Genomic DNA, 24,760 nt, shown 5'->3' on the forward strand with positions numbered 1-24,760 from the left:
ACTGATGTTTGTGCAGTGTGCTACCGGGCAATGGAAAACATCTCCCCCCATCCCTTCAGCTTATGTTTTCAAATCTACTCTGCTCCTTCTTCAGGTTTTGGGTTTGTTTTTTTTTTTTCTATTTTTTTTTTTTCCCCGTTCAAAACCTTGCTGCAACTTTGGCTTGTACATCACTCATGACTGAAGCCAATTGCTTCCAGTTCCCATTTGTGTGCCAGGAACATACATCCCCTGACTCAACTTTTTATTAGTAAACGGACACAAACCAGATTCATCTGTAAAACATGACCTCTGTACGGGCAATTTCTGCATTTTAGCCAGCTCGTGAACTTTGGGAGAAAAGGCAGAACTTTTGGAAAACCCTGAAGTGGTTACACTGGAATCAGAGCAGGGAAAACCCAAACACGATTCACAGTGAGAGCAGATCCTTCTCCCTTCTGAAGCCCAGCTCTAGTGTGCAGTGAGTTTTATGCTCTTATTCCCTGGTAGAAGGCACATTCTATTGCATGAGACATTTGAACTGCTACTGAGGGCAAACTGCAATACCCACCCAGTGCACTGGCAACATCACATGCACAGGAGACGGTAAAAGGAGTAGAAGAGACGGACAAACATTGAGAGGAGATGTGTAAAGTGGTATCATGTTATTAAAACATTACATTGGAAATCAACAGAACATAAATGAAAAGAAGGTTTTAAACCAGATCCAAATTTTTTTTTCTTTTCTTTTAAATCTGAGTCGATCCAAAAGCAAAAGCTTACATTGCAAAGGAAGAACAAAATACATCATGGCATTGGTAACACAGAGTTGCATGGAAGCCAGACTTGTGGGCAGGGTGCAAGTTGCTCATCACAACATCACTGTGGGCCCTGGACAGATTTAACTGAGAAAGTTGGGATCCCAAATTTTTCACCTATCCAGGTCTTCCTTAGTAAACATGCTACATATTCTCTTTTGCCTCAGGGTGTTTCTCTGATGAGTTTGTCCAGATGTGTTCTCCTACTATAGCCAACTAGAGCCAGAAAAGAAGAATTTTCCACGCTATCCCAAAGGAAGCCAAAGTTATTCCAAGCATGAGTGATAATGAATTTAAAAAACGAAACCCAAAGAGCCAGAAACAAATCCACAAGGAAAAAAAAAAAAAAACCCAACAAAAAAACACACAAGAGCTTTTCAAACTAACAAGTATTGTCTATAATGTAAATAGTTTAGAAATATGGTAATTAAATAATCTAAAAAAACACTCTTACTCTGCTGTACATTTATAAACAAATATTTACAAAAACTTTCCACTTTGTTTTAAAGGATGAGGTTTGCAGTTTGTTAACGATCAGAGTCTTTTACTCATATTGATTCTTTGGTGTACTTGCCAATTTTTTAAGGTTTATTAAAAGTGTTCAACTGTGAATTTTACGGTAATGGAGCTAGGCTACATAACAAATCTGTATTATGCACTTCTCTTTCCACATTCCAGTCCAAATGAAAAACAAAGCACATTTAGTTCTTCAAAGTATTTGTGCACCATAATTTAAATCATAAAAAAAGACCAGATTCCACATGAAATTTGGGTAGGATTAACGACGAGTAACCCTACTTCACTGAGCACACGTATAACTTCAGATAGCAACCAGGACTATCAGCAGGCTCAGAGATACACGTGCTGCAGCACTTTGCTGAATTGAGGTCAGAGAAACCAGCTGCAAGAGATGGCTTGGCATATAAGAAATGCTGAGGGCTTCCCTCCGCCGTGGGGAAGGGAAAGGAGAGAGGATGAAAATGAATTTAAACTAAAGGCTTTTTACTGGCCTGAAATGTATGTGTTCCCTTTAGATGTCAGTTACTTAAATAACCAAAAAACAAACCTCAAACAATAAATAATGGAATTACACATTTCTTCATTAAATAGCATTCTTGTTACCAACAAGTCTTCCATAATTTTCTTCAATCACAGCAACAAACAGAACAAATAATTTGCCTTAATATAGATTGCAACTAAAATATACTCTAGATTACCTTAGAAAATATTACTGTAAAAATTCAGTGGGAAAAGATATTGGTTTAGACCAACTTACAAGTGTAGTGTACAATACTAAGTATTTAAAAAAAACAAGAAGCAGTTTTAAGGTTCTGATCTTGTGTTACAAAAGAAAATTCATGCTTCAAACCTGCCAGTTCTTAGTTTTCATCATGTCTCAGTTCTGCAGAGCCTTTAGACCTTAAGGGCTGACCAGTCCTGCTTCCACCACAGCTATGGGCAGTCACACACTCACATGCACACCCCAGCCACACGCTCTGCCCTCACACATCACCTGGCTGGAGTCCCAGCAAGCCCTACTGGTGGCCAAGGCTCAGGTGATGCAGTTGTGGGATCAGCCATGGGCGCTCCCAGTGCTCACATTAACCTGGAGTTCACGTGCTGCTACACTGGAACTGGTGCAAGCTGGAAATCAAGAGGTTCTACATCCCATCACCAATCCTCTGAGCCACAAATCTCCAAAATCACTTATGGTTTGGAAGCCTGATGCAGCCATTGGGCACAGCAGGGATGGAGAAGCCTTCTCGCAGCCACAGCTCTGCTGCATCCACTACCAGTGGAAAGGTTCCAGCTTCAGGAACTGCAACCCAGGGTTACAAGGTATTAAAATGAACCAGCAGAGAAACAATGTGACTAAACCCGCTTCTGCCTTTTTTCTTTCTTTCTTCTTTTTTTTTTTTTTTTTTAAAGTATTTTTAATACTAAATATTTTGAAAGTGACTGTTAAAATTAAAAGCCACCATCAGTTCCTTCCATCTCCCCACTTCCATTGGTATAATGGGTACAAAACACTCCTGACATTAGAGGGGCTCTTCTGGAGTCAGTGGGATGGCAAAAGGAGAAGACACTGGCATATGACCACTCCGTAATCTCTTGAGCATAAAGAGAGTGAAACAACTTCAAATTTTGGCCCAATCTTTCTTTGATAGCAAGAATTTCAATTGTTATGATCAGAAACAAAAACTCTTTAACAGATCTTTTTAATACCTAGCATGAAGAACACATCCAGTAGCCAAATTTCAGTACTCCTTTCAGTTGCTGCTTTTAGATTACTAAAAAATCACTTGATGTTTGCAGAATTTAAACTTCCAGTACGAAGAGGGTGCTTTCCTGTCTGTGTGCATATAAGCCGAACACCACTTACATGCACTTCCCACTCTCTAAGCTGAAATAAATCGAATTTCAGAGCAATAACAACAACAGAACTCAATCAATGCCTTCAAAATGAAGGGCTTGGCCAATTTCTTTCCTACTTTTTTAAAATGGATGTAATTTGGCTGAGAACCCACAGATAAAATTCCAACCGAATGTGAAATAAAGCAGGTTATACATTCATGAAATTCAGGGATTTATAACGAACAGCAACTGCCACCATCATCTCAGTCATGTCCTGTTAACACTGCAGTGAGGCAGCAGTTCCTATTCTCACAAATAATGCACTGAGACTAGATGAGGAATAGAGGGGGAAGGAATTAAAACAAAAAATGACAATAAAGGGAAAATACATCAGAAAGATTATTGCACAGGAGGCACTGTATGAGAAACAATACATTGGCTTCAAAAGTCTAGATTTTTTTAAAGTTAATGTGAAAAATAAAGAGGCTGTGCCTCTTCATAGTGTTCCATCACTGTTAGGATGAGACAAAAAGAGCTGCCCACTCTACAGGGAACGTCAGCAAAGAGGGCTGAATTTGATAGGCATCTGAACCATAAGAAAGAGGAAGAGGGCAAAATAAAAAGACGCTTGAATTGAATAGAGTGATATTATGAGTGATATTGTTACTTTTTAAATTTCCAAATTATTCTCATACAGTACCCAATTACATTTTGATTATCAACTCTTCCCCTACCCTGCAAAAACATCCACCCTGGTAGAGACAAAAAGCCCCAACAGACCACAGGTCTCCAGAGGTCTATGGGTATCTTTTGCAGGACTGGCACCTTGATTTCCAGACTTCTATCAAACCTCTGCTCAGCATGCCAATTCAAAGCAATCCCCTCCGTCGTTAGGCCACATTCCACCTCCACTGCAAGTCTGCACACCGAATGTGAAAACAAACAACTGAAAACCCAACAGCAAATTCTAAAATGTAACATCGTATAGAAAGCTTGGACCTTGTAAACTTGGACCAAGAAACCAAAAATTAAGACCTTCTAGCATGTGGCATAAAAAAAACCCAAGGAAGTGTATACCTGCCTTCTGACTTCACAGAAAAATCAGAATTTGCATAGGATATACTTTGTGCAAGGCAACAAGCCTCTTTCAGTATCTGGAATATAACTAATCTTGCTCAGAGTTCTTCTCTTCATGGATATCAGATATCATCGAATTTGTGTTTTAAGTAGTCTTTCATAACCTTGGCAATGGGTAGTTCATCAAGTAGTTTTAGGTTTTGAAGGCCTATACACTGTCGGATTTTAATTCGGCATAGATCTTGCAAGTTTCTGGGCTGTCCTGAAAAGAGAAAAGGAACACAAAAGTAAAATGATTTTAAACATGCTTTAAGAAATAATTTACTCAGTAAAATAACAGAACTGCTGTCTTCTGAGAGGAAGAAGGAAACAGCACGGGCAGAGGAAAGGGAAAAGTTACAGTAAGAAGTGGAAATTAGTGCCTTTCTAATGGATAATTATTCAGTGAAATCAAGGGATGAATCCTGAAAACACTGCCATTTACACACACGTAATTTTACTGATGTCAGTGTAAAGAGACTCAACCCACGTGAGGATTCCCCCGGGGCAGCAGCATACAGTCAAGGGCCTGCAGAACAGCAGAACTAATCTGTTCAATTTTTGTGCATTTTTTTCTATCCTTGTGTCACCTGGGAAAAAATAAAACACAGTCTTGCTTCTTTTCAAACGTTCAGACATGAACTTGTATGCCATCTGCAGTGGGAAGAGGCAGCCCCCTAGGAGACCAAGGCTTACCAAAGTTATTTGAGGATCGCGTGGCAGAGCTGAAGATTGCTTTTTTCCCTTCTAATGAAAAGACAAAGCCTTTAGGCTTCGCACAGCCATAGCCCCATCAAGCAAAAAGGGATGAAAACGAGTTAACCACAATCCACAGCAGACAAGCTTTACAGACATCACGCTGATTTCTAGCAAGGGTTTTCCAAAACAACTGGTTCCCACCTTGAAAAACAATCCTCTATGCACCATAACGTAGGAAAAGTTAATCTAGCCTCGCATCCCAATTGTACCCAGCAATGGATCCAAGAAAGGAAAGAAAAAATAAGAGCAGAACAACAGCCGTTGAGAAACCCTGTCCCAATACACCCCTCCAGCTTTCAGCACACAGCCTTCCTGCAGCAAGGCTCCTCAAGATCCAGGCCTGCAGTTGCTGTGCCCCCTGTACATCTGTCTAATATTTTTTGAACCCATTCACATTTTTAGTATCCAAAACATCCTGTGGCAACACATTTCACAATGTAACGAGGCATCGGCTGGAAAACTACAAAGTGCTTTTATTTATTTTAGATCTGCTTCCTGATTGTGTTGCCGAGTGCCTTGCATTCTTCCAGTTGCAAAAGAAGTGATGAATAATAGTTCTTGTGGCAGTCATAGCTTTATATATCTCCATATCACCCCGTCCTCCACTCATGCTCGGTGTCTCTTTCAAAGCTGAAGACATTGACTCTAATTAAACTTTTACTCTAATTAAAAATTTCCCCACCAGGAGCCAATCCAATGCTCATTGCCTGCCTTCTTCATTCTACTCTATTCATTTTGAAGTCACCCCAGTAACAAATAATTGATTATTGGCTGCATCATGACCTGCAAAAGTAGTTACGCAGCTACTGCACCCTGCAATGGTCCGATGCAGAGTGCTTGGTACAATGGTGTCAGTAGCAAAATAACCCATCACCAACCCAAAAGTAACCCAGTACTGCTTTGGCAAAGAAACATATGGCAATTGCACTGAGCTGTTTGAACGCCTGCTTCTCTGAGAGACACCAAAAGTGCATTAACAAAGCAACTTGGCCACAAGCTCCTCAGCCCTATTCAAAAGGAGGGCTGCAGGGCAGAGCTGCCTTCCACCAGGACAGTGCTGGCAGTCAGCTCCAATGCAGCCCTGGCTCAATAGACTTTGACATTACAAGTTTATTAGATGCTCTTGCTAAGCACAGAGTAAAGAGATTACGAAACTATTTCCTGTTTTCTACTTTGGGCATTCGGTACTTGGTTTCAGTTACCCCTTATAGCCAGTTCCCCTTTCTTTTTTTTGTTTTTCCCCCCACTACTCTGTGTGGGTTTTTCTATAGAAACAGGCTGATGGACAGGTATACACTTGGATTTATCCTAAGCACTAAAATTATCTGAGGTAAGCTAGCAGAAGTAATGCAGGAAAATAGTCTTGGTCCATTTTTAAAGTAATCAGATTTGAAATTACAGAGCATGAAAATTGGAGTTTCCCTTCATATCAGTTTATAATACTTTCACCACACTTATCACCACAGTATCTAAATATAAGTATTTTTAATTATATACTTCAGCCATGGCTTCAAATACAGGTCAGCAATTACTTTGCTCCCCTGGTGTTGTTTTTTTTTCTTAGCAAATTCTCTTCCCACTGCAAGGAATGGATTTGGACTATCTAGACAACAACCGAATGCTCCACTTCAGGGAAAGATATGTTGTTTGCTGTAAGAAACAAAGCAGAGGGATCCTAATTATGATAAAGAAATAGTTCTAATGCTTTAAATGTGAATGCAAACAGGACTCAAAAAAGATGCACCTCTTCACAATTTAACTGCAAACAGCAGAGCCAGAGGCTAAGAAGGACTACAAAGCCTTGTTTTCCAAATGAGGATACACAAAACAGCTATAAGACAATGATTTCTGCTTTCAGAAATTAATGCCTTTTAATTAATATCCTGTGGGTTACTTGACAGGAAAACAGGACAGACAAAATACCCAGAAGAAATTTGTTATCAGCTAACTCAAAAAGACCCGATTATCAAACATATGACATTTTCCCCCAATAAGCCTAAAATATTTCCTGGGAATGTGTTAACAATGGACATTTCCAGTGTTAAGCACCAGTTGCTGCATCTAGTGGCTGTTGGTGTCTTAGGTCATGCCTTGCAAATTCCAGGGTTATTAATGCATTTGTGATTTATTAGAAACGGTGTCTAGAACACTTACTCATTCTTGGTTGCATCTGAATGAAAACGAGAAAAAAAATAAAGGATTACTGACCAATGTCAGTGAACCTTAGTTTGGCAAATGAAAAATGTTATTAGTAATTTGGCAAAGTAAGGCAAGTTAAGTGATGAATAAAGCTTGTTTAAAAGTGATTAGAAAGCAGTAATTCTGATTATAGCCCGCATCGTAAGTTTGGAAAGCTGCTGAGGCAAATAAGCTAAAAAAAGAATTAAAGGAAGAAACAAAAATGCAAGAGGTAAGATTGACCTAATTACCACTGTCAAGCAGAACAGTTACATAAAACCAGTTCCGTTTCCCATCATGTTAAAACAAAAAAAAATTAAAAATCCTGATCCAGTGTCAAAAGGACACCCTGAGCCCAGCGGTGCTGCTGGCCCATAGCAGGCAGGGCTGTGCTGGGCTGTTACACAAGCCAACACCTGCAGCTGCTGGGAGCTGGAAGTTTGCTACGGAATTCACAGAAACCAGTTTGATACTTCAGAGGATTTATTTTGCAAGCTTCATGGTGATAAGCAAATAAATTAAGAGTATTAATTACGTAAGGAGAGATATATAGTTTCTTTGCTGCACTGCCTGTACCGTGTGCTGCAATGGGAAGCAGAAATCCCCACCACCACACTTGTGTAGTTTCCCAAATATTAAAGAAGTTTCTTTGAAGCACAAGAAACACAAAACTTAGAATTATAAAATAAAGAGGTCTCGATTTTCAGCTTTACTCTCTCTACAGACAGCAGGCTTCAGGATGTAAAAACTGTCCTAACTCAGGTGTTCACTCAGGTACTCAACATTCCAGCTTCTTGTTGATTTCTTTTTTCCCTTAAATAATTATTTGCTTAAAAAAGCTGATGTCATTAATAGATTAGCCTCGTCTGGAAAAAACAAGAGGGGAAAAAAAAAAAAGCACACATTACAGTTAGTTGTGAATTCCCACTCTGTGCTTTATTCCCCTCCTCCCGCAGTCCCGAGGCATTCTGCAGACAATCCGTTCCCAACAGAGCTGGCCTCCAGGCAAGCCCCAGCTCTGCTCATGGCTGTGTCCATTACATCCTCAAGTAATTTCACAGCAAGCTCCATTTCAATACAGCTAAACTTGGGCCTCTTGCTTTACCGAGCACAAACAGTTTGCCTAACATCTGTGTGCGTTACTTCCAAGAGTTGGAAGGGACAAGGTAAACAGTGAGCTTTACAGCTCTCAACAAAAAAAATAAAAATCGAGTTCCCAGTTTTTCTTTTCTGCGCTGTTTTCTTTTTCCATACATCCTACATGATAAATCAGCCAAGCTTTTTTCTTTCTTTTCTTTAGGACGTGCACTGTAAATAGAGGAGCACTGACAGCTCTGCAATGAGGACGTGCAATAGCAGGGAACACACAGCACTGTCTCTTCTATATCAGAACCTGGCTCACCTGCTCCCACTCCATGCACAACCACAAATATCACTTGGTACATCAAACTTAAGGGGAAGATTTTATTTTTATGAATAGTGTCCCGTCAACTTTTATCTTACATAAATCTTCGCAGCATTAATTAGAAGTATGCAACCAGAACCTATCTTACTACTTATCCATCAATACCAACAGCCTGTAGCAGAAGCTTTGCTGGCAGTAGTGATCTGAAGAAGTCATATCTGTGGGTTCAGGTGTAAGAGAAAAAAAAAAAACACAAGAACCAGAAAATGTTAGGCTTCTTCAATGAACACCAACAGTCCTTTGTCATGTATGCTTGTAACTGCATACCCCTTGGATACAGTCCTCCATCCTCCTGTATAGCACACACCACTGACCTCAGCCACACACAGCACAGGAATATTCACCCAACGCATTTAGCAGAAGTTCAGGCTGGAATTTGCTCCCTATACCAAAGTTCTGTTTAGGATTTGCTCCCTCTGCAAAGAACCTATGTCAGCATAACAGCAGCTCCACAGCTGAGAACTGTGCCAGTCCATTCGTCCTAGGCAGACGTGCCCTCCAGGAAACAACATGCTAAGTCACCTGACAGGTACTATGTCCTACCAGTCCTTGAATACAGACCAACTCCTCTGACAACACTAATTATTACAGACTGTCACAAGGTTTTAAGCAAAAGCACTGTGAGAGTAGAGAAGGAGAATTCCTGCCATACTCCACCGAAGATCCTGCACCTGCACAAAGCAAAGTCACAGACAGAGCCAAGAGAATGCTCAGGAGTAACTGCAATTACACACGTAGAGGTTGCTGGAAATCCTTCCTGATCTTTTGTTCCACCTACTAAAAAAAAGAAAAAAAGAGAGAAGCGCTTTTAAAAGCAAATGGTGTCACTGGTTTGCAGCATGTAGGCAGTTTCTGAAGAAGTTCACAAGTGAACAGGAACATCAGTTTTGTATTTTGGAAGATGCCCATGGTTTTCTCTGCAATATTAAACACATCTCCCCAGAAAGCTTACAATGGAATTTCTCAAACAGAGCCTCTGCCTCGCCGGGGAATTGTGAAAGGCTGAAAGCAGCAGCAAGAAGCCATTCGGTAGTTTCTTTTTAGCTACAAATGAAACTTAAAGATTTGTGAAACACCAAAGAAAGCTGAAAGCCAATGTATATATATAGCTGGTGGCAGCTGAGTTCATTGAGATTTCGATGGTAAGTATTTATACCTGCAGCTAACTGCTGGGTCCATCTCTTAGCAATAGCATTGGGTTGAGCTTTTGGGGCTGCCAGAGTTGGGGGGGCAAAGGAAGGTAGGAAAGATACAAACAAATTAAAAATTGATCTTATCTCCTGGAAATTCACACTCCAAGAGGCAGTAGCACAGTCTAACACACCATCACTCAGGGAATGCACAGACGAGGATGCATAAGCCAACAGGATCATACTGCAGGGATGCAATCACCCAGCAACTGGCCACTGAACTGAGCAGGAATTCAGCCAGTCCTTGTAACGGGAGATCTGTAACAGCACAGGAGATGCAGTTTCCTGTGTTCAAATAACAAAAAACAACCCCCCCCCCCCCACACACACACACACACTCACCAATCTACAAAACAACAGCTATGTAACTAAGAGGAAAATGCCAGAAAAAAGAAAAACAAAAAAAAAAAAACAACAACCAAACAAGTATCACAAATCTACAGGCCTGAAATATATGAATATAACATGCAGGACTGTATTTCTGGAATGACTGGAAGACAAAGTCTTCAGTGAGAAAGTGAACATATTATTTGACTAGTAGCAACAACGTGACAAAGACACCTTGTAATTTGTTGTTTTAACTAAACATCAGAGGGGCTTTCTGCACTTCAGTTTTGTGGTCTGTATGTCCCTATTAGAACAGCAGGGCTTTAATGGACATTCAGTGCTCTTTGAAAAAATAACTCATAATAATTCTTAGATGTGTGTTAACTTTCACTGTTTCTGATACAGAAAATACGTACCAAGGAGGAGTGCTTTGGGGACTGAAAATTTATACTTGGAAGAGCAGAATGCCAGAAAGCTCAATGCTGAGCATAACAGGTGTATTTAGTAGTAAGACTTTTAATACAGTAAACTATAGATTTGCATCATTTTGTTTTAAATATTTCATATTTAATCTTTAAATTTAGTCTTAGATGAATTTCCATAGCAGTCTCAGTAAGAGTTTCAATTCTGTTCATCTATTTTTGGAGACAAGGAGCCTGAAAAGTAAAGGCTGGCTTTAACTGCAGTCTGAGTTAGCAATTACGTTCTGAAATATCACACTAGGAAATTCTAACTCGAGATTTAAATGATTATTGGAAATTTACTCCCCTTTTCTCTAGACAAGGACTTGGGCCATGTTTTTATAAAGTTCTATGTTTATGTTTTTATCAAGTTTATAAAGAACTATACTGGTCTTTAAGAAACAGTTACCTGCAATGTGTGAAAATTGTTTCTCAAACATTATTTATTACAGACCCAACTCAAGTGACAGTTATATTTGTTTAGCAAAGAGATAAAGACAAAGAAGATCTCCTTAGCAGGACTTTTGTCTGAGTTTTCTGCATGCTCGCAGTGCTACACAGATTTTCTAGACTGGAAAATGACGCTCCCTATTCAAAGCCAGTATAACTCAGCCTTTGGAAAACAAAACAGAATGCAGATGAAGTATCTGTAATTCCCTTCATTTGGTGAGCCTTAGATTCTGTTCCAGGCCTGCAATCAGCTCCCTGATCGTGTTACCATACTTGCCATGCTCCACTGTTGAGGCTGATGCAGCCCGCGCGGCACCGCAGCCGCTCCTCCGCCGCCTCATCCCAGCAGCCATTACCTTACATGAGCACTACGGGAACTGAGGAAAGCTTCACGCTTTTTCCCTTCCTTTTTGAGATCAGAACCGAATTTCTAGTGCCTAAAACTCAGTCTGTAAGATTTATTTATTTCCCCTAATGCTGATGTTTTTTTTTTAACCCTGCCTCCAGCATCCTCTTCTTAAGTTTTAATACTCACAAATCCCCTTCACCATCGATATCCCACCTTGGCCCATCAATGCACATACACAAAGCTAATGCATACACAACAAAAAAATAATAATAAATAAACAGATTTCTATTTACCATATACATGCACTCCTTCAAGTTTTCATTTAGTATTAAGTAAATGCATCTCTTGATTTTGCATTAGAGCATTCCAAGCTTAACGCTCGTAACAAGGCAGGGACTGGTTTGGTACAACTGAAATATATCCAAAAAACACTCTTTATCAGATGGATCTCAGACACCATGGCAGGCACTAACACAACCTTTTGGAATACAGAAAATAGAAAATAAAAGGAAAAAAAATAGGAAAAAGAAAGGTGATAAAAATATTCAGCAGTTTTCATCCTCAATTTTTTTTTTCCCCCGAAAAAGAGACTTATTTTTTAAACAAAGAGTAAGAAAAAAGGAGATACGAGCAACTGTTTGTACATCAGACCAACAGCAGACTCACTTTAAAAAACTCCATTGCTCTCAACTTTGACATTTATGCTTAAATATTGAGATACAACTACAGAGCAACAGAGTAAAGGAGTCTCTGCCTAAAGCCGGGAAGAATATCAGACCTCCAGCATCAAAAAACAAAACCCAAAGATGCCCAATCCTCCTACGGGCTACCAAGAACCAATATAAGGGTGCCTGAGACTGTGCTTTCCTACCTGCTGTGCACAGATAGGGAGCCAGGCTACAGGATGCCATAACTAACCTTTATGGGATCTACCAAAACAAACAACAATCACACTTTTGGTAGATCCAACTGTAAAAATGTTTTTTGAGGATAAAAAAATAAAAACACAGTAACTTACACTGTATACATAGACTGCTAAATAATATTCCTTTTCTCTGAAGCATGCAACTGCTTTCATTAGAAGACACACATCAGTGTGATGCTTTCAGAGTTTGAATGCATTATCTGTAAGCTCAAGAAATCTTAAATAATTAGACCTAATGCAACTAGGAACTAGTTCCTGTTTTACTGTCAGAGACATTCCTCAGAACTCTGGGCACACATATAGAACATACAGCTGTGGATTTCTATATCAGCATGTAAAACTCTGCAGTACGATGGCCAAGTAAACAACCAACACATTCCTGTAAGAGCCAGGTACTGCTACCAGCTGCAAGTTACAGTATGAACTCTGCCCAAATACTACTGTAATATGTGTAATTTTTTTCTGAGTAAATACATATTGCAATGGATGGAGAAACAAGATCCTTCCTGAAGTGCTGCAGGGCCGGAGCTCAGCAGTTCCCTGTGTGCGGGCCGATCTAACTGGGAACGCCGCTCCAAAGCCCCAGCTCCTTTCTACTTATTTCCTCTCTCCTACACTGTCTTATTGCAGTGATTATTCATGAAAACAGTGGAAGACAGTGTTTGGAGATTTATAATAAGGGCAGCGCAGTCTGTTTATAGCTGTTTGTAAACACATATTCATAATCATTTTGCTCAGAAGCACAAAGCTGAAGTGTTTTTGTCAGCACTCGTCCTCCCCGCTTTCCCAGATCTCCTTCCATCAGCACAGAATTGGAAGAGTTCCAGGGCTGTTATGCTGGCCACAAAATTAAGCTGCTCTTTTTTGTAGCAGAACTTAGCCTCACTTCAATGAAATGAGAAAGTAAACCCTTAAGGTACAGAGTCTGCAACTTCAGCTGAAATTACCCGAGTGATTTCCAGCTTTGGGAGCAACAACGAGAAACTGAAGCAGATCTAAAATTTTGTGCTTATGGATACCTCCTAAGTGTTATTATTATTATTATGTTTTTAAAGCAAGAAAAGCAAATCTGGATATTCTATCATCTATTAACAACCCTGACCGTGCTACCGTAAGAGGCTCCCAGAAGTAAAAGCAAGAGGAAACAAGTATGAAAAGGGGTCAAGAAAAGTAATAAAAAAATAGAAGTGACTACTTGACTTTGTCAACTTCCACCTTCCCCCAAAAATTCTCTTCGTATTTCAAGACAGATGCAAAAACAGCACATCAGGAAGACTAAAATGAAACTCCAAACGATTCTCCGTGTCAGTTAGTGGGAACAGATCTCAGCTGATTCACCCCAGCCCACACTGACCTTCAGAAAACACGGTGTGCTCAGTTCTCAACCAAAACCACCATAAAGAAAGAAATAAGAGGAACCATAAGGGGAAAAAAAAAAAAAAAAAAAAAAGAGATACATGAAATGCCCCACACTTCCCACTGGTGTAAAGATCATCCTAGCCGGATGATAATTTATCGAGCCATCCTGCTTGAGCTAGTAAACTGCTAATTGTTAATAAGCAATTCCTAAGCGCTTTTAGCTAATACTACAGTTATAAAAAACACCATTACAACATTGCATGCTGAATGGAAGAGTAGGAAAGCTTGCAGATGTCTAGCACCAAAAGACCCAATAAGCAAAACTGATGCAAACACTCTCAGTTTAAACATCAGAAGTAACGACGAGTTCAAATCTTTCATCTTTTGGAGACAGCAACAAAATCAAAGCCCCACACACAGCAACACGAATCCCCTCAGCGTGCAGGAATAAGCTGCGGCGTTTTGCTGTTTGCTGGAGGTGAGAGGGAGAAGGAACGTAGGAGAGCAAAACGCAGCAAAGCTCTTCCCTGCCCGCACTGTGCTGCCAGAGGACAAAGCCAACGACTGCCGAGCATTTGCGGTGCGCTCCCCCAGCAGAGGACCCCCATAAAGCCAAAAAGCAGGAAACATCCTACTCTAAAGGCCATAAATTAAACTAGATTTTACAGTTGTTTTTTTTTTATAAAAAAAAAACTTAATGCTTCCTGTTGATACTTAAACAAAACTAGTTCAAATGAAATATACTTCACATCAGCACCTTTGTCAAGTATGAGATTCCCAGTACCAGAATCCCTTTACCTTCCCAGAAACTTTATAGTGCGTTTCATCAAGGGGCAGAGAGAAAGCATTTTTCTCCTGGGCTAAATTCAAAGAAGGTTTTAGAGGACACCGTGCCCAGGGATTAACTTTTCTTACATACATACTTGTCACTTCTTGTAAGAAATCCAGACAGGGTCGGCTACTTCCAGAAATACTTATTGAAACAGCCAGTGGGGTCTGTCCTTCATAGTTCCTTGTGTTAGTGTCTGCTCCGTAATTATACAACATTTGTGCACAAAGCACATCATCTCTAAGAGCAGACAAGTGTAAGGGCGTCTGTCCGTCCTCCAAGCGCCCCAAGTTTGTGTCCGCCCCTCGCTGAAGGAACATTCGGCAGTACGAATGATTGCTTTTGATCACAGCGTAGCGTAACAGGAAACCATTCTGAATGTCGATGTTGGCATTGTGATCCAGCAGGATTTTCACGCAGCTTGACCTCTCGCGGATAATGGCCAGCTGAAGCGGGGTAGTACCTTTATCACTGAGCGGATCAACCTCAGCCTTGAACTCCAACAGGAGCCGGACAAACGAGTCTCTGCCGTAGTGGGCTGCTACATGGAGGGGAGTCCAACCGTCGTTGCTTTTTGCATTAATAATGTCACTCCTATATTCCGATTCCAACATCAAGCGCGCGATCCTCGCTCGGCCGTGCATGGCTGCGTAATGCAGAGCAGTGAAGCCTCCAATTAAGTCCTTAACCGTGGGATCAGCTGAAGTTAAAATAAAATTAAGAAACAATTAGAAGGCATGGGGGTAAACCAGTGCTGCAAACAAATAATCAAATGATTGAATGTTATTCTTTTCAAGCACAGCAAGACAGGATTTTTTGTACTTCAAACCAACTCTTGCACCAAACGCTATTGTAAAGAAAAAGCTAAATTATATTTATGAAAGAATTACACAAACAAAAAAAGAACTTTTCTTTCATATACATATGTTTCCATTTGACAAATAGTTTTCAACATCTTTCTAGCACTCTCAGGCTAATTACCCAAATCTCTCTGTCCATCCAGTTTTCGTCCAGCTCTGTAATATTACATTTCTTTCTCAATGTTCAACTTTTTTTTTTTTTTATTTTATTTTTTATTTTTTTTAAGTTTCCCTTGTGTTGCTGCTTGGTCTTAAAAAGAAGCATGTGTAGAAACATCTGCTGTCCCAAATTGCGGATGTTTTGTGGTCTGGCAGGATTGTATTGTTTTTAGGGTGTAATACTGTATTAGGTAAAATGTTTCTCTGTGGTCTGCAGGATTTCCAAAGCGTGTAGGATATATGTTATTTTAGATTATCTTGATAAAGTTTGTTTTTATAAATGATCAATCTGTTCTGAATTTATAGTTTTTACAAAAATCTTAGATTTTACAAGAATGTAAGCAACCACGTATGGAAGGAGTCAAGAGAAAAGTTAGTGCAGAATACAAGTGATCAGACAGATACTCCCCCAGCCCCGACACAGGACAAAATCTTCACCTAATTTATGACTTTAGAAGCATAAAATAACTAAACCAATTTACTTAATCCCCCAGACTTCTAAACCAACCGATTTTTCCCATGTAGCAACTAATTACTGACAGAAAGGTGCCTGCCTTGTTACCATTCTCACAACTGCAGATGCTGTCTGGTGGATGGTAAAGAATATAAACTGCAGCGTGCAAGTTTGAGGCACATTCCTAATAAGTTTTCCAGCTGGTAAAAAGAGATGCTGCCTGCATGAAAGACTTGCATCAAGCTGACATTTTCAGTATGCCCATGCATCTATTGAAATGACTGCAACAGCTCTGGTATTGAATTCTTTGCCATTTCCTCATCCATACAAGCAAGCTAAAGTCACAATATCAACTTTAAGCTAGTTTAGTTTAACAATGGTCTGAAAATGCAAAGGTGCCATCACAAAACAGGGATGAGCATTCTAACATGGACCTCCTGCAACCACATTCAGATAACACAATGAGATAGACACCCTACCAAAATAATAGGGCAGGGAAGACAGAGTTGAGAATACAGCTGCAAAGGTAACCCAGTACATCCAGAGAATTTAAGATTTAAAGAAAGGACCAAGGGAAAAAAAAACAAAACCAAACGTACAAACTAATGGAGTCACAATTAAAACAGCACGTGGCAAAATAAAGAGTGAGAACCACCTCAGTAGAGGAGGACCCCAGAAATAATGAAAGATTAAGGAAAGTTTAGTGCCTTGGTAGACAGCCCTCCTTTCGTGAAACGCAGAAACAGTTTCAGCATACCACAGAATTGCACTAACCTGCATTAAAGAAATTGCTGAAGAATCCACAGGTTGGCAGGAAAATGCAGACCTGGGCTCAGTAAGTGATTCCTAACCTGCTCTGTGATGGTGTCTGATATTATAGCACAGAATCAGTATGACCCACACAGTCATCAGAGACTGTGACACTACTTCCCCGTAACGTTAGCTGCTCACATGCTCTCTTTCTGCACTGTTCAGACTATTCCAGATTATCCCCTGAGTGGTGATAGGCAAAGGGAGTAGAACAGGCAGGAGGATGCAGTAGGATGATGCATTTTGAAAGGCAGATTTAGGGAGAAAGCTGGACATAATGGAGACAGCAGCAGCCACAGCCATTTTGCACAAAAAAAAAAAAAAAAAAAAAAAGACTTACAAATAGAACTGACAAGCACTTTCATGTTATGCCTTCTCTTCCATGCTGAGCATGCAGGTCCATCATTTCCACCCCCCAGCTGAGGCACACAATTCCAGTTGGCCTGTGCCACTTTCAAATTCCATCAGATCTGCCCCAAATTCATTGTATGCATTTCACAAGCAAGTTGTTGCAATATGAAAGCAGTTTAGCTTACAAAATAAGGATATCTTTTCCCTATAGTTTTAAGTATCTCTCAACACCTTCTCTCCTCCCACAGTTTCATTACTTTTGTATCATTAAGCTCAACAAACAGTTACCAGCACACATAAGACATGTATCTCAACAAGAATAGAACAGCAACAAAAAAAGTCTTACCTGCGCAACCAAGAAATACAAATACCTAACCTTCCAAAACCAAGCCCAATGACAGAAAAATCACAATAAAAATATTCCAATTCTCATAACGTGCTTTGGGAGACCTAATTGCACCAACCACTCCTCCAGTAAAGAAGCAACATTAACAAGACCAAAACATTACCCACAGCTACTAACAAGTGTCTTGCTGCCACCTCCTGCAAAACTGTTGAATTGCACAAGGGCTTTTAGAAGTCAGACCCGCATTACATTGCACACAATTTCTATCCATTCAGTCCCTGTACGAGCACCAAAGTAAGACTGCGATGCTGATGCTGCCTTAAAAGCTTTGATTGCTGTGATTATTTTTTCGTTTTCATTATTTTTCAAAAGCTTGAACATCATTACCATGTTGTAAAGCATCTCTGTCCCCCAGAACACAAGCAAGGCAGAAATGAATCGGGAAAGAATTCACTTAGCTTACCTTTCAGATTCTGCAGAGGGGTAAAAAAGTACTTGGTACAAGCGTATTTAACTAGGAAGGGATGAAGCCAGCACTTGCCAGCATTTCTTTATCTTGCCTCCATCCTGATTGTTTGACAATTATAGTTACTTCTTCTCAAGCTTCCCATTAATTTGGGGATAGCAGAATCTAGAAATATGAACAGCTGCATTTGGTCACTTCTAATGTTCTTAAAATATACGGCACAACACAGTGACATAAACCTTGAGCTGCTTAAGGGTACCTGAATTACTGTAATCAATCTCATTTGAGATAGAAAATTGTAACAATGATGCTCATGATCTTATTTCATGTTAAAGTTGGGCACCTCAGTTAGCTATTAACTCCAGTGTTAATGAGACCTGTTTCTAGTAGTGTAATCTAGAGAATATATAGGTTATTAGGAAAGAGTCTAAAAATCTTAGTTTCAATTTATTGCTCAGTGGGACAGTTTCCCTTCTTTCAGGACACTTTTGCTCTATCAGTCTAATTTGGGAAGCCAAGAACACAGTGCTACTGGCTTCATAAAATATTTCTATCACTCCCCCACAACTGGGAATTAATTCAGACCACAAGGTTTAGAAACATGGCTACATTTATCTTCTGTTTTGAATTTTCTAGGACAACACTGATACACAAGACCTCCATGAAGGCATTACTGTTCAGACACAAAACCACCGTGAGTTGGTTTAGGAGCATTTGGCGCTCACTCATTTCTTCTGGATTCTGCATGACCTTACTAAAAATTAGATACCTTCCAGCCAAGACTAAAAATAAATAGCTCTATTTAGACACTTCCTTTTTCAGTCTAATTTCTGGGAGCCTTCCCAAATCATTTCCTCGCATTAATGCAAGTAACAAGAAACTGTCCTGTTCAATTAGCATTGAGAGAACATCAACCAGAGACAGCTAGCAACTACACACTGTCAAGGCTTCAGTGGATTGCTACTTCAGTGGTGTTGGGAATTAAAATAGTTTTTGTCCAGTATTTTATTGTCTGCTTCTATATTGTTTTGAAAAAAAAAAAAAAAAAAAAAGAAAAAAAAAAAGCATTAAGGGGGAAAAAAGGTTTGTTGTCTAAATTACTGAAAACTATCCCCCTGTTTTACATTGCTCTCATACTGAGCTTTGTGACTGTGGGTTGTTCGTGTGGAAGGAAAGAGCTAGCTTTGTAGCATCTCCATTTCATTAAGATGAGACAAGTGCATTAAGTCCAATTCCCTGTTTCTTAATGAAAACTAACTTCCCCTGGAGTTCTGATCAAGTTCCTGCATTTCACAAGGGTCTTATATGATCTACTATCTCTGTACCTAGTTGCTATTTCTGCTGGCTTCACTCCTAAATGTGAGCTGTTACTTTAGGCATTTCCCTATCTATCTGCCTCTCCTCCTTGTTTAGCAGAAAATAAACTCTTCCTCCTGTTCCACACCACCTCCACTCCCATCAGCCAATCTGCATGTACAGCACTGTCCCCTGGCTCTTTGCTGGTGAGCAATGATGAAAAAGAAAAGAGAGAAAAAGCATGAGGCAGCTAGGTCACGACTCCCATAAGAAGCTACCTCTTATTTCCAGGTCAGTGAGCAGAGTCTCTCTCATTGCTTATTTGCCAAAATCCATCTCAAACCCACTACCACTCCAGCCTACGCCACTGCTCCTGCAGCATCCAAGATGTGAGGCATGGCACTCCTCCCTCAGCAACAGTCCTGCATGTTCTCATTTCTGTACTTGAAAATCGTTCCAGCTCTTCTAAGCTCCATCACCACCAGACAGCCACATCTATCAGCCCCCCCCCCCTTTCTTCCCACTGACTCGCAGGTACCCTTTTTTCTCTCCACAACTTCACCTACTGCCTCCTCTTTATTACTAATACACACCCAGTCACTTCTGTGCAGTTTACCATAAGACTCATACCAGAAAATGACTTTTCCCTTCATTGCAATATCTTTTCGGTCCAAAGGGATTAATATCCAACATCAAATTAATCTACTTCAAGAGGGAGGAAAGGGGAGGCTGTTAAGAAAGGTACACACAAATCTCACTCTAATGAGGCAGGCGTGATTAAGTTTGCTTTTAACAGTCAACTCATTGGCTCACTTGTGACATTATTATGTTTTAAATGCTCATTATCTTTTATGTTTTGTTTTGTTGTTGTTTTTTTTTTTTTAAAATAACATTATCTGTTTTGAGGGAAAACAAGGTAAGGCACAAATCAGTGCCAATTTTCTGAACAGAGGCTCAACTACAGAAAAAAGCTGCTTAGATGACTAACCCTCACACTATTTGTTACTCAACTTTCTAGTCCTGGTGATTAAACTCTTGGCTGCTTGCAGAACAAAGATGTCTCATTACAGGCAGTTTTCACCAGGCATCAGACTCAGCCAGTACTTCATATGGAAAAGAGTAACAAAAAAATAAAAACAAGACAAAACATTATGCCAGCAGCTATTTAATAGCAAAACCTATATAATTAAAGTAAGTAGGATTTACAGGGTTTTTTTGATCATCTTAAAAATCACACCCTTTGAGACTCAGCCCATACATTTTGAATTACCAAACTAAAGATGACTTCAGATTATCTACATATATTTCCTTTAAAAAGCAGAGTTTAAAGTTATTTGTGCAATTCAGTAGCTTTCCCCTCACCTCCAATAAGGATAGAAGAACTTCCCAGTATTACATCGTTAGAAATTGCAGTAGGTATATAAACGGGGTCTAGATGGTCAGGCTGTGTTTCACTAGTGCTTTAAAATAACACACCAAGAATTGTGCAAACACCACACTTTATTACTGCCATTCAATATTAAGGGTAACATAGCATATGTCAGATGTAGAAATCTTAAACAAGGGGACCAGGACCAAACCTCAGATAAGTAAAGCACCAAAAAGACGATTCGTTTCAGTTTCCATAGGACTGGAAGCCATCCTGTTTCAGAACTAAGTTGATTAGAACAGTGCTAGAGTAAAGGATACTGTTCATAAAGAACACTACTCAGAACGTGGAGGTCATCTGATTCTTGGTTTTTTTCCCTCCTCATCTCACATTAAAGACTTAAACCCATAAATTTTTAAAGCAATAGATGATCTTAAAAGAAGATACAGAAAAAAATTCTGACTGTACCATTTGTGGGGAATGAGCCCCATTCATACAACTACATCATCTAAAACTCAAGTCTTTAAAGCTTCAGTACCAGTGGGTGCAGGAGAAGTGTGAACTCAGCTGCACCAGTTAACACCAAAATCTTTGCACAAAGGAATGTTTTCACAGAGTTTAGCAGATTATGTTAAAACCTACAAGGAAACTCAAACCTTTAACGCGACTTGTTAACTTCTTGAGAATTATGAAACAATCTTCCCTAAGATTTCAACCCAAAGACCTGCCTTCCTGTAGTAACAGCCCCTACCAGTAGAGAAGCCCATAGCGAGTCCTGTGAGCGTGTTTAAGTCTATAATGAGCTCTCTGCCCTGTTTTTATAATGTGTATTCATTTTTTTAATAATTACTTGGCAAGTCTGAAACACTGTCAGGTTTTAAGTTATACAGCTAATCTATTACCTCATTCACAGAGCATGCATCAGACAGAAACAGAAAAGAAGCACCAAAGAAAGAGAGGAAAAAAAAACAACCAAACAGAAGTAGTCTGGCAATTAAGTGATGCTGGAAAGCCATACAATGGGAATTGGGATAGAGAGCTGTGAACTGGGTACCAAGTTTTTTCTCTCTAGGCAACTCACCTCCATGTTCAAGAAAAACACGGACGCATCTCTCTTTCCCTCTGGCTGCAGAGAAATGAAGCAAGGTCCAGCCGTTGGCATCTCGACCATTTGGAGAATATCCTTGCTCCAGCATTTTGCGCACGGTGTGAACATCGCCAGCAGCAACTGCAGCCTGAATCTGCAATTCTTCCTGTAGCTCAGGGTTTCTCCGACAGTGATGGTGTAACATCCTAGCTGAGTCTGGCTTTTACAGAAGCGTCATGAGGTCACACTGGTCACCTTGAATCAACAGAAAACATGGATTAATTAGGACTGCGATCAGGAAAGAGATCTAAAAAAATAATTAGTACTAGAAAAAGCAATGCTCAGACGTACTCCCTACATGCAGAGCAAAGTTATTTATACATAGGATAAGATTAAGCACAATCTCACTACTGCTAGCAAAAGCTTGGTATACGATTCACATCACTGAGCAGTAACTAAAGAGGACACTCGCAGATAATAAATAGTAAATATTTTCTTCAGAAGTGACAGCAAGCCACAGTTAAAATACCTGAACGAGGAGGAGAATGAGGAATCTCCAGAACCCAATACTCATTTCAGATCACAACATGGTTAATAACGCTGACTCAAGAGATACTGTTGAATACATTCTCTAAACTGTTGCATGAAACAGTACTGTATTGCTGAACCACTTTTTCCCCTGCCTAGAAATAAATAACTACAAAAATTAATTGAAAAACATACGTTCAGATTACTAATACAATGTTTTCTCGTGAGCTGCTGCACAGGAATACCAGCAGCATCAATGTTCAAACTGAGAACTTTAACCTCCTTTCTCCTAGTATTTTGTTGGATTTTTTTTTTTAAATTAGAATCTTCTGCCCATATTTTGGCTTTTGGGCTTCCTTACTAGTACATAAAACACTGTAAAGGATCTTCATATTCCAAAGATCTGACAACGATGGTACTACATGAGACATGAAAACACGTATCAGAAAAATTCAATTTATAATTACCTTGATAAAGTATATGAGAATGCTGGGCTGAAAGGGTCTCTAAAACAGCCATTGCAAAAGAGCCTAGATACCAACATATGTTGGGAAAGAAATAAGTATAATATTCTGTGCTCTGTCTGAAAAGCACTCATCTGCAGTTCTACTTGCTACCCAGCTGGGGACAAGAAAAAAAACACAGGTATTTAAGGATTCTTTCACAGTACAAAGTCTGTGAAGTGTTTGCATTTTCACATGCACTGCGCATCATATCCCATTAACAACTACCCCTGGAATGGAAAGGAATATTAGAAGAAAGAATAAAAGCAGGGAAATGAGGAAAGCGAATGCTGGGCAACAGAAGTCACAGCAATTATCCAGAAACAACTGCAGTGGATATTAACAATGAATTAGGAGATTTTAAAAGGGGGAAAAAGAAAGAATTTAGATTGCTATAAAGTTAAGAGTAAAGTATAATGAGAGATTCTGAAGACAAAAAGGAATTTTTAAAGAATTGTTAAAGTGTACAGCAACCCCATTTTATTGGGATAACAACCCACATCATCACCTACACCTTCATTTATGTAAATATCATAAGGATTTCAATCCTCACGATTCATAGGTCATTCAGAAGACATTGCAATCAACTCCTCATATCCCACTGGGCGCTTGTTTTCCTGTGATCCAGATATGCACACAGACAATAGAAAAGTGAAAACATCAATCACTGCCATCCTTCTGGACAAAGGCTTCAAGGGCTATTCACTCTACTTCTAACCTGCCTGTGCCCATTGCAAAAAAGTTATTATGTGCTGCTTGCAGAGATAGCAACTAATAATGAACAGGTAGCTACAGTCACCCTACTGAGACAGCAAAAGCAGAGATTACATACAGCCAATGCCTGCCATTGACATTTATTGATGCTTCAAGATAGCACGTATGCCAACAGTCACTAATTCAGCATAGAGCTATAGAATACAACTTTTTAGCTCAATAGGTCATACATGGCTTAATTACAGACTTGGTTTTGTTTCATAGCATGAACTCCATTATCTGGCTTTGGAGGAAAAGAGGATTCACAAACTGGCAACTGCTAACTCAATTTTTTTTTTTTCAAAAAAAAAAAATAATCAAACTTGACTAATCTAATGACAACAGAATTATTTCTATTGACTGTAATACATTTTTGCTAAGCTCTTTTCTAAATTCCAATCAGCACTTCAGAATGCTCTCACCTGTAAGACAGTGAGCTTGACTTCATTAACAGTGCTGTTAGTAGTGCAATCTAGAATGGAATTCCAACTATAAAGCAAGGCCTTTCTTTGGATTTACAAGAGAAAGCTGACAGTGGAACTTGATTGATAAAAGATGTGAGTTGGGGGGAAATCCTTCAAAGCAAAACAAAAGCAACAATAAAAAATAAATATCAGAGCACACTCTTCCAGCCCTACTTTCTGAATATGTAAAAAAATGTACATGAAAAGTTCTTTCAAATTGAGAATATGTGATGGAAAGGAAACAAACATTCTCCCACATTTTTTTTTACAGGCCCTTCTGGTAAAGGAGTAGTATTTTGAAGATCTCCTACTATCCTGAAAACAAAAGTCAACCCAGTTGTTCAAAATGCTACAGAGAGAAAGGGAGACCACACAAATAAGAAGAAATGGATTTCTCATTTAAGGGGCCAGCAGCATATGCTAAAAAGTACCTACAAAGGCAGTTGGTTAAGAAAAAGCAAAGCTCTTTATATCACACTTCTCAGCTGGTGGGTACATTTGTAATGCAGCATTATAAAAAGTTGGCACTGACCCCATATGTTGCATGTGACTAGCAGAGCTTATTCAAATCAGCTAGTACTAAAGTACGTAAGTACTGAAACATACAAAGCAGAAGACAAAGTCAAGCATAAGCAGCTCCTTTTATCACTTGTGTAGTTTCTGTGAATATCTACTCTTCTATCTCACCCCTATGGCAAGCAATAAAATTCAAATTACAAGAATGCTTAACTGCAACACTGGAGGTTTCAGGATA

General features: G+C 39.5%; 1 protein-coding gene across 10 annotated transcripts in view; it reads right to left on the bottom strand.

Moving 5' to 3' along the window:
* Positions 1-614: 614 nt before the first annotated feature.
* ASB7 (ankyrin repeat and SOCS box containing 7) overlaps positions 615-24,760 on the bottom strand; it is a 30,755-nt gene continuing 6,609 nt past the window's right edge. For 7 of the 10 annotated variants that reach the window (XM_052671907.1, XM_052671906.1, XM_052671908.1 and 4 more), the window contains 3 exons: positions 21,753-22,013; positions 14,655-15,260; positions 615-4,491 (listed from right to left, as the gene is read on the bottom strand). In XM_052671907.1, coding sequence (XP_052527867.1) covers positions 4,352-4,491; positions 14,655-15,260; positions 21,753-21,963 — 957 coding nt within the window. In that variant the 5' untranslated portion in view covers positions 21,964-22,013 and the 3' untranslated portion in view covers positions 615-4,351. Of the gene's footprint in view, positions 4,492-14,654; positions 15,261-21,752; positions 22,014-22,753; positions 23,675-23,964; positions 24,118-24,760 lie in introns of those variants that run through there. The other 3 variants (XM_052671912.1, XM_052671911.1, XM_052671913.1) reach the window with 3 other exon arrangements.

The sequence above is a fragment of the Tympanuchus pallidicinctus genome, unplaced genomic scaffold (genome assembly GCF_026119805.1).
Source record: "Tympanuchus pallidicinctus isolate F22 unplaced genomic scaffold, pur_lepc_1.0 scaffold12, whole genome shotgun sequence".
In the NCBI taxonomy this organism is placed as follows: Eukaryota; Metazoa; Chordata; class Aves; order Galliformes; family Phasianidae; genus Tympanuchus; species Tympanuchus pallidicinctus.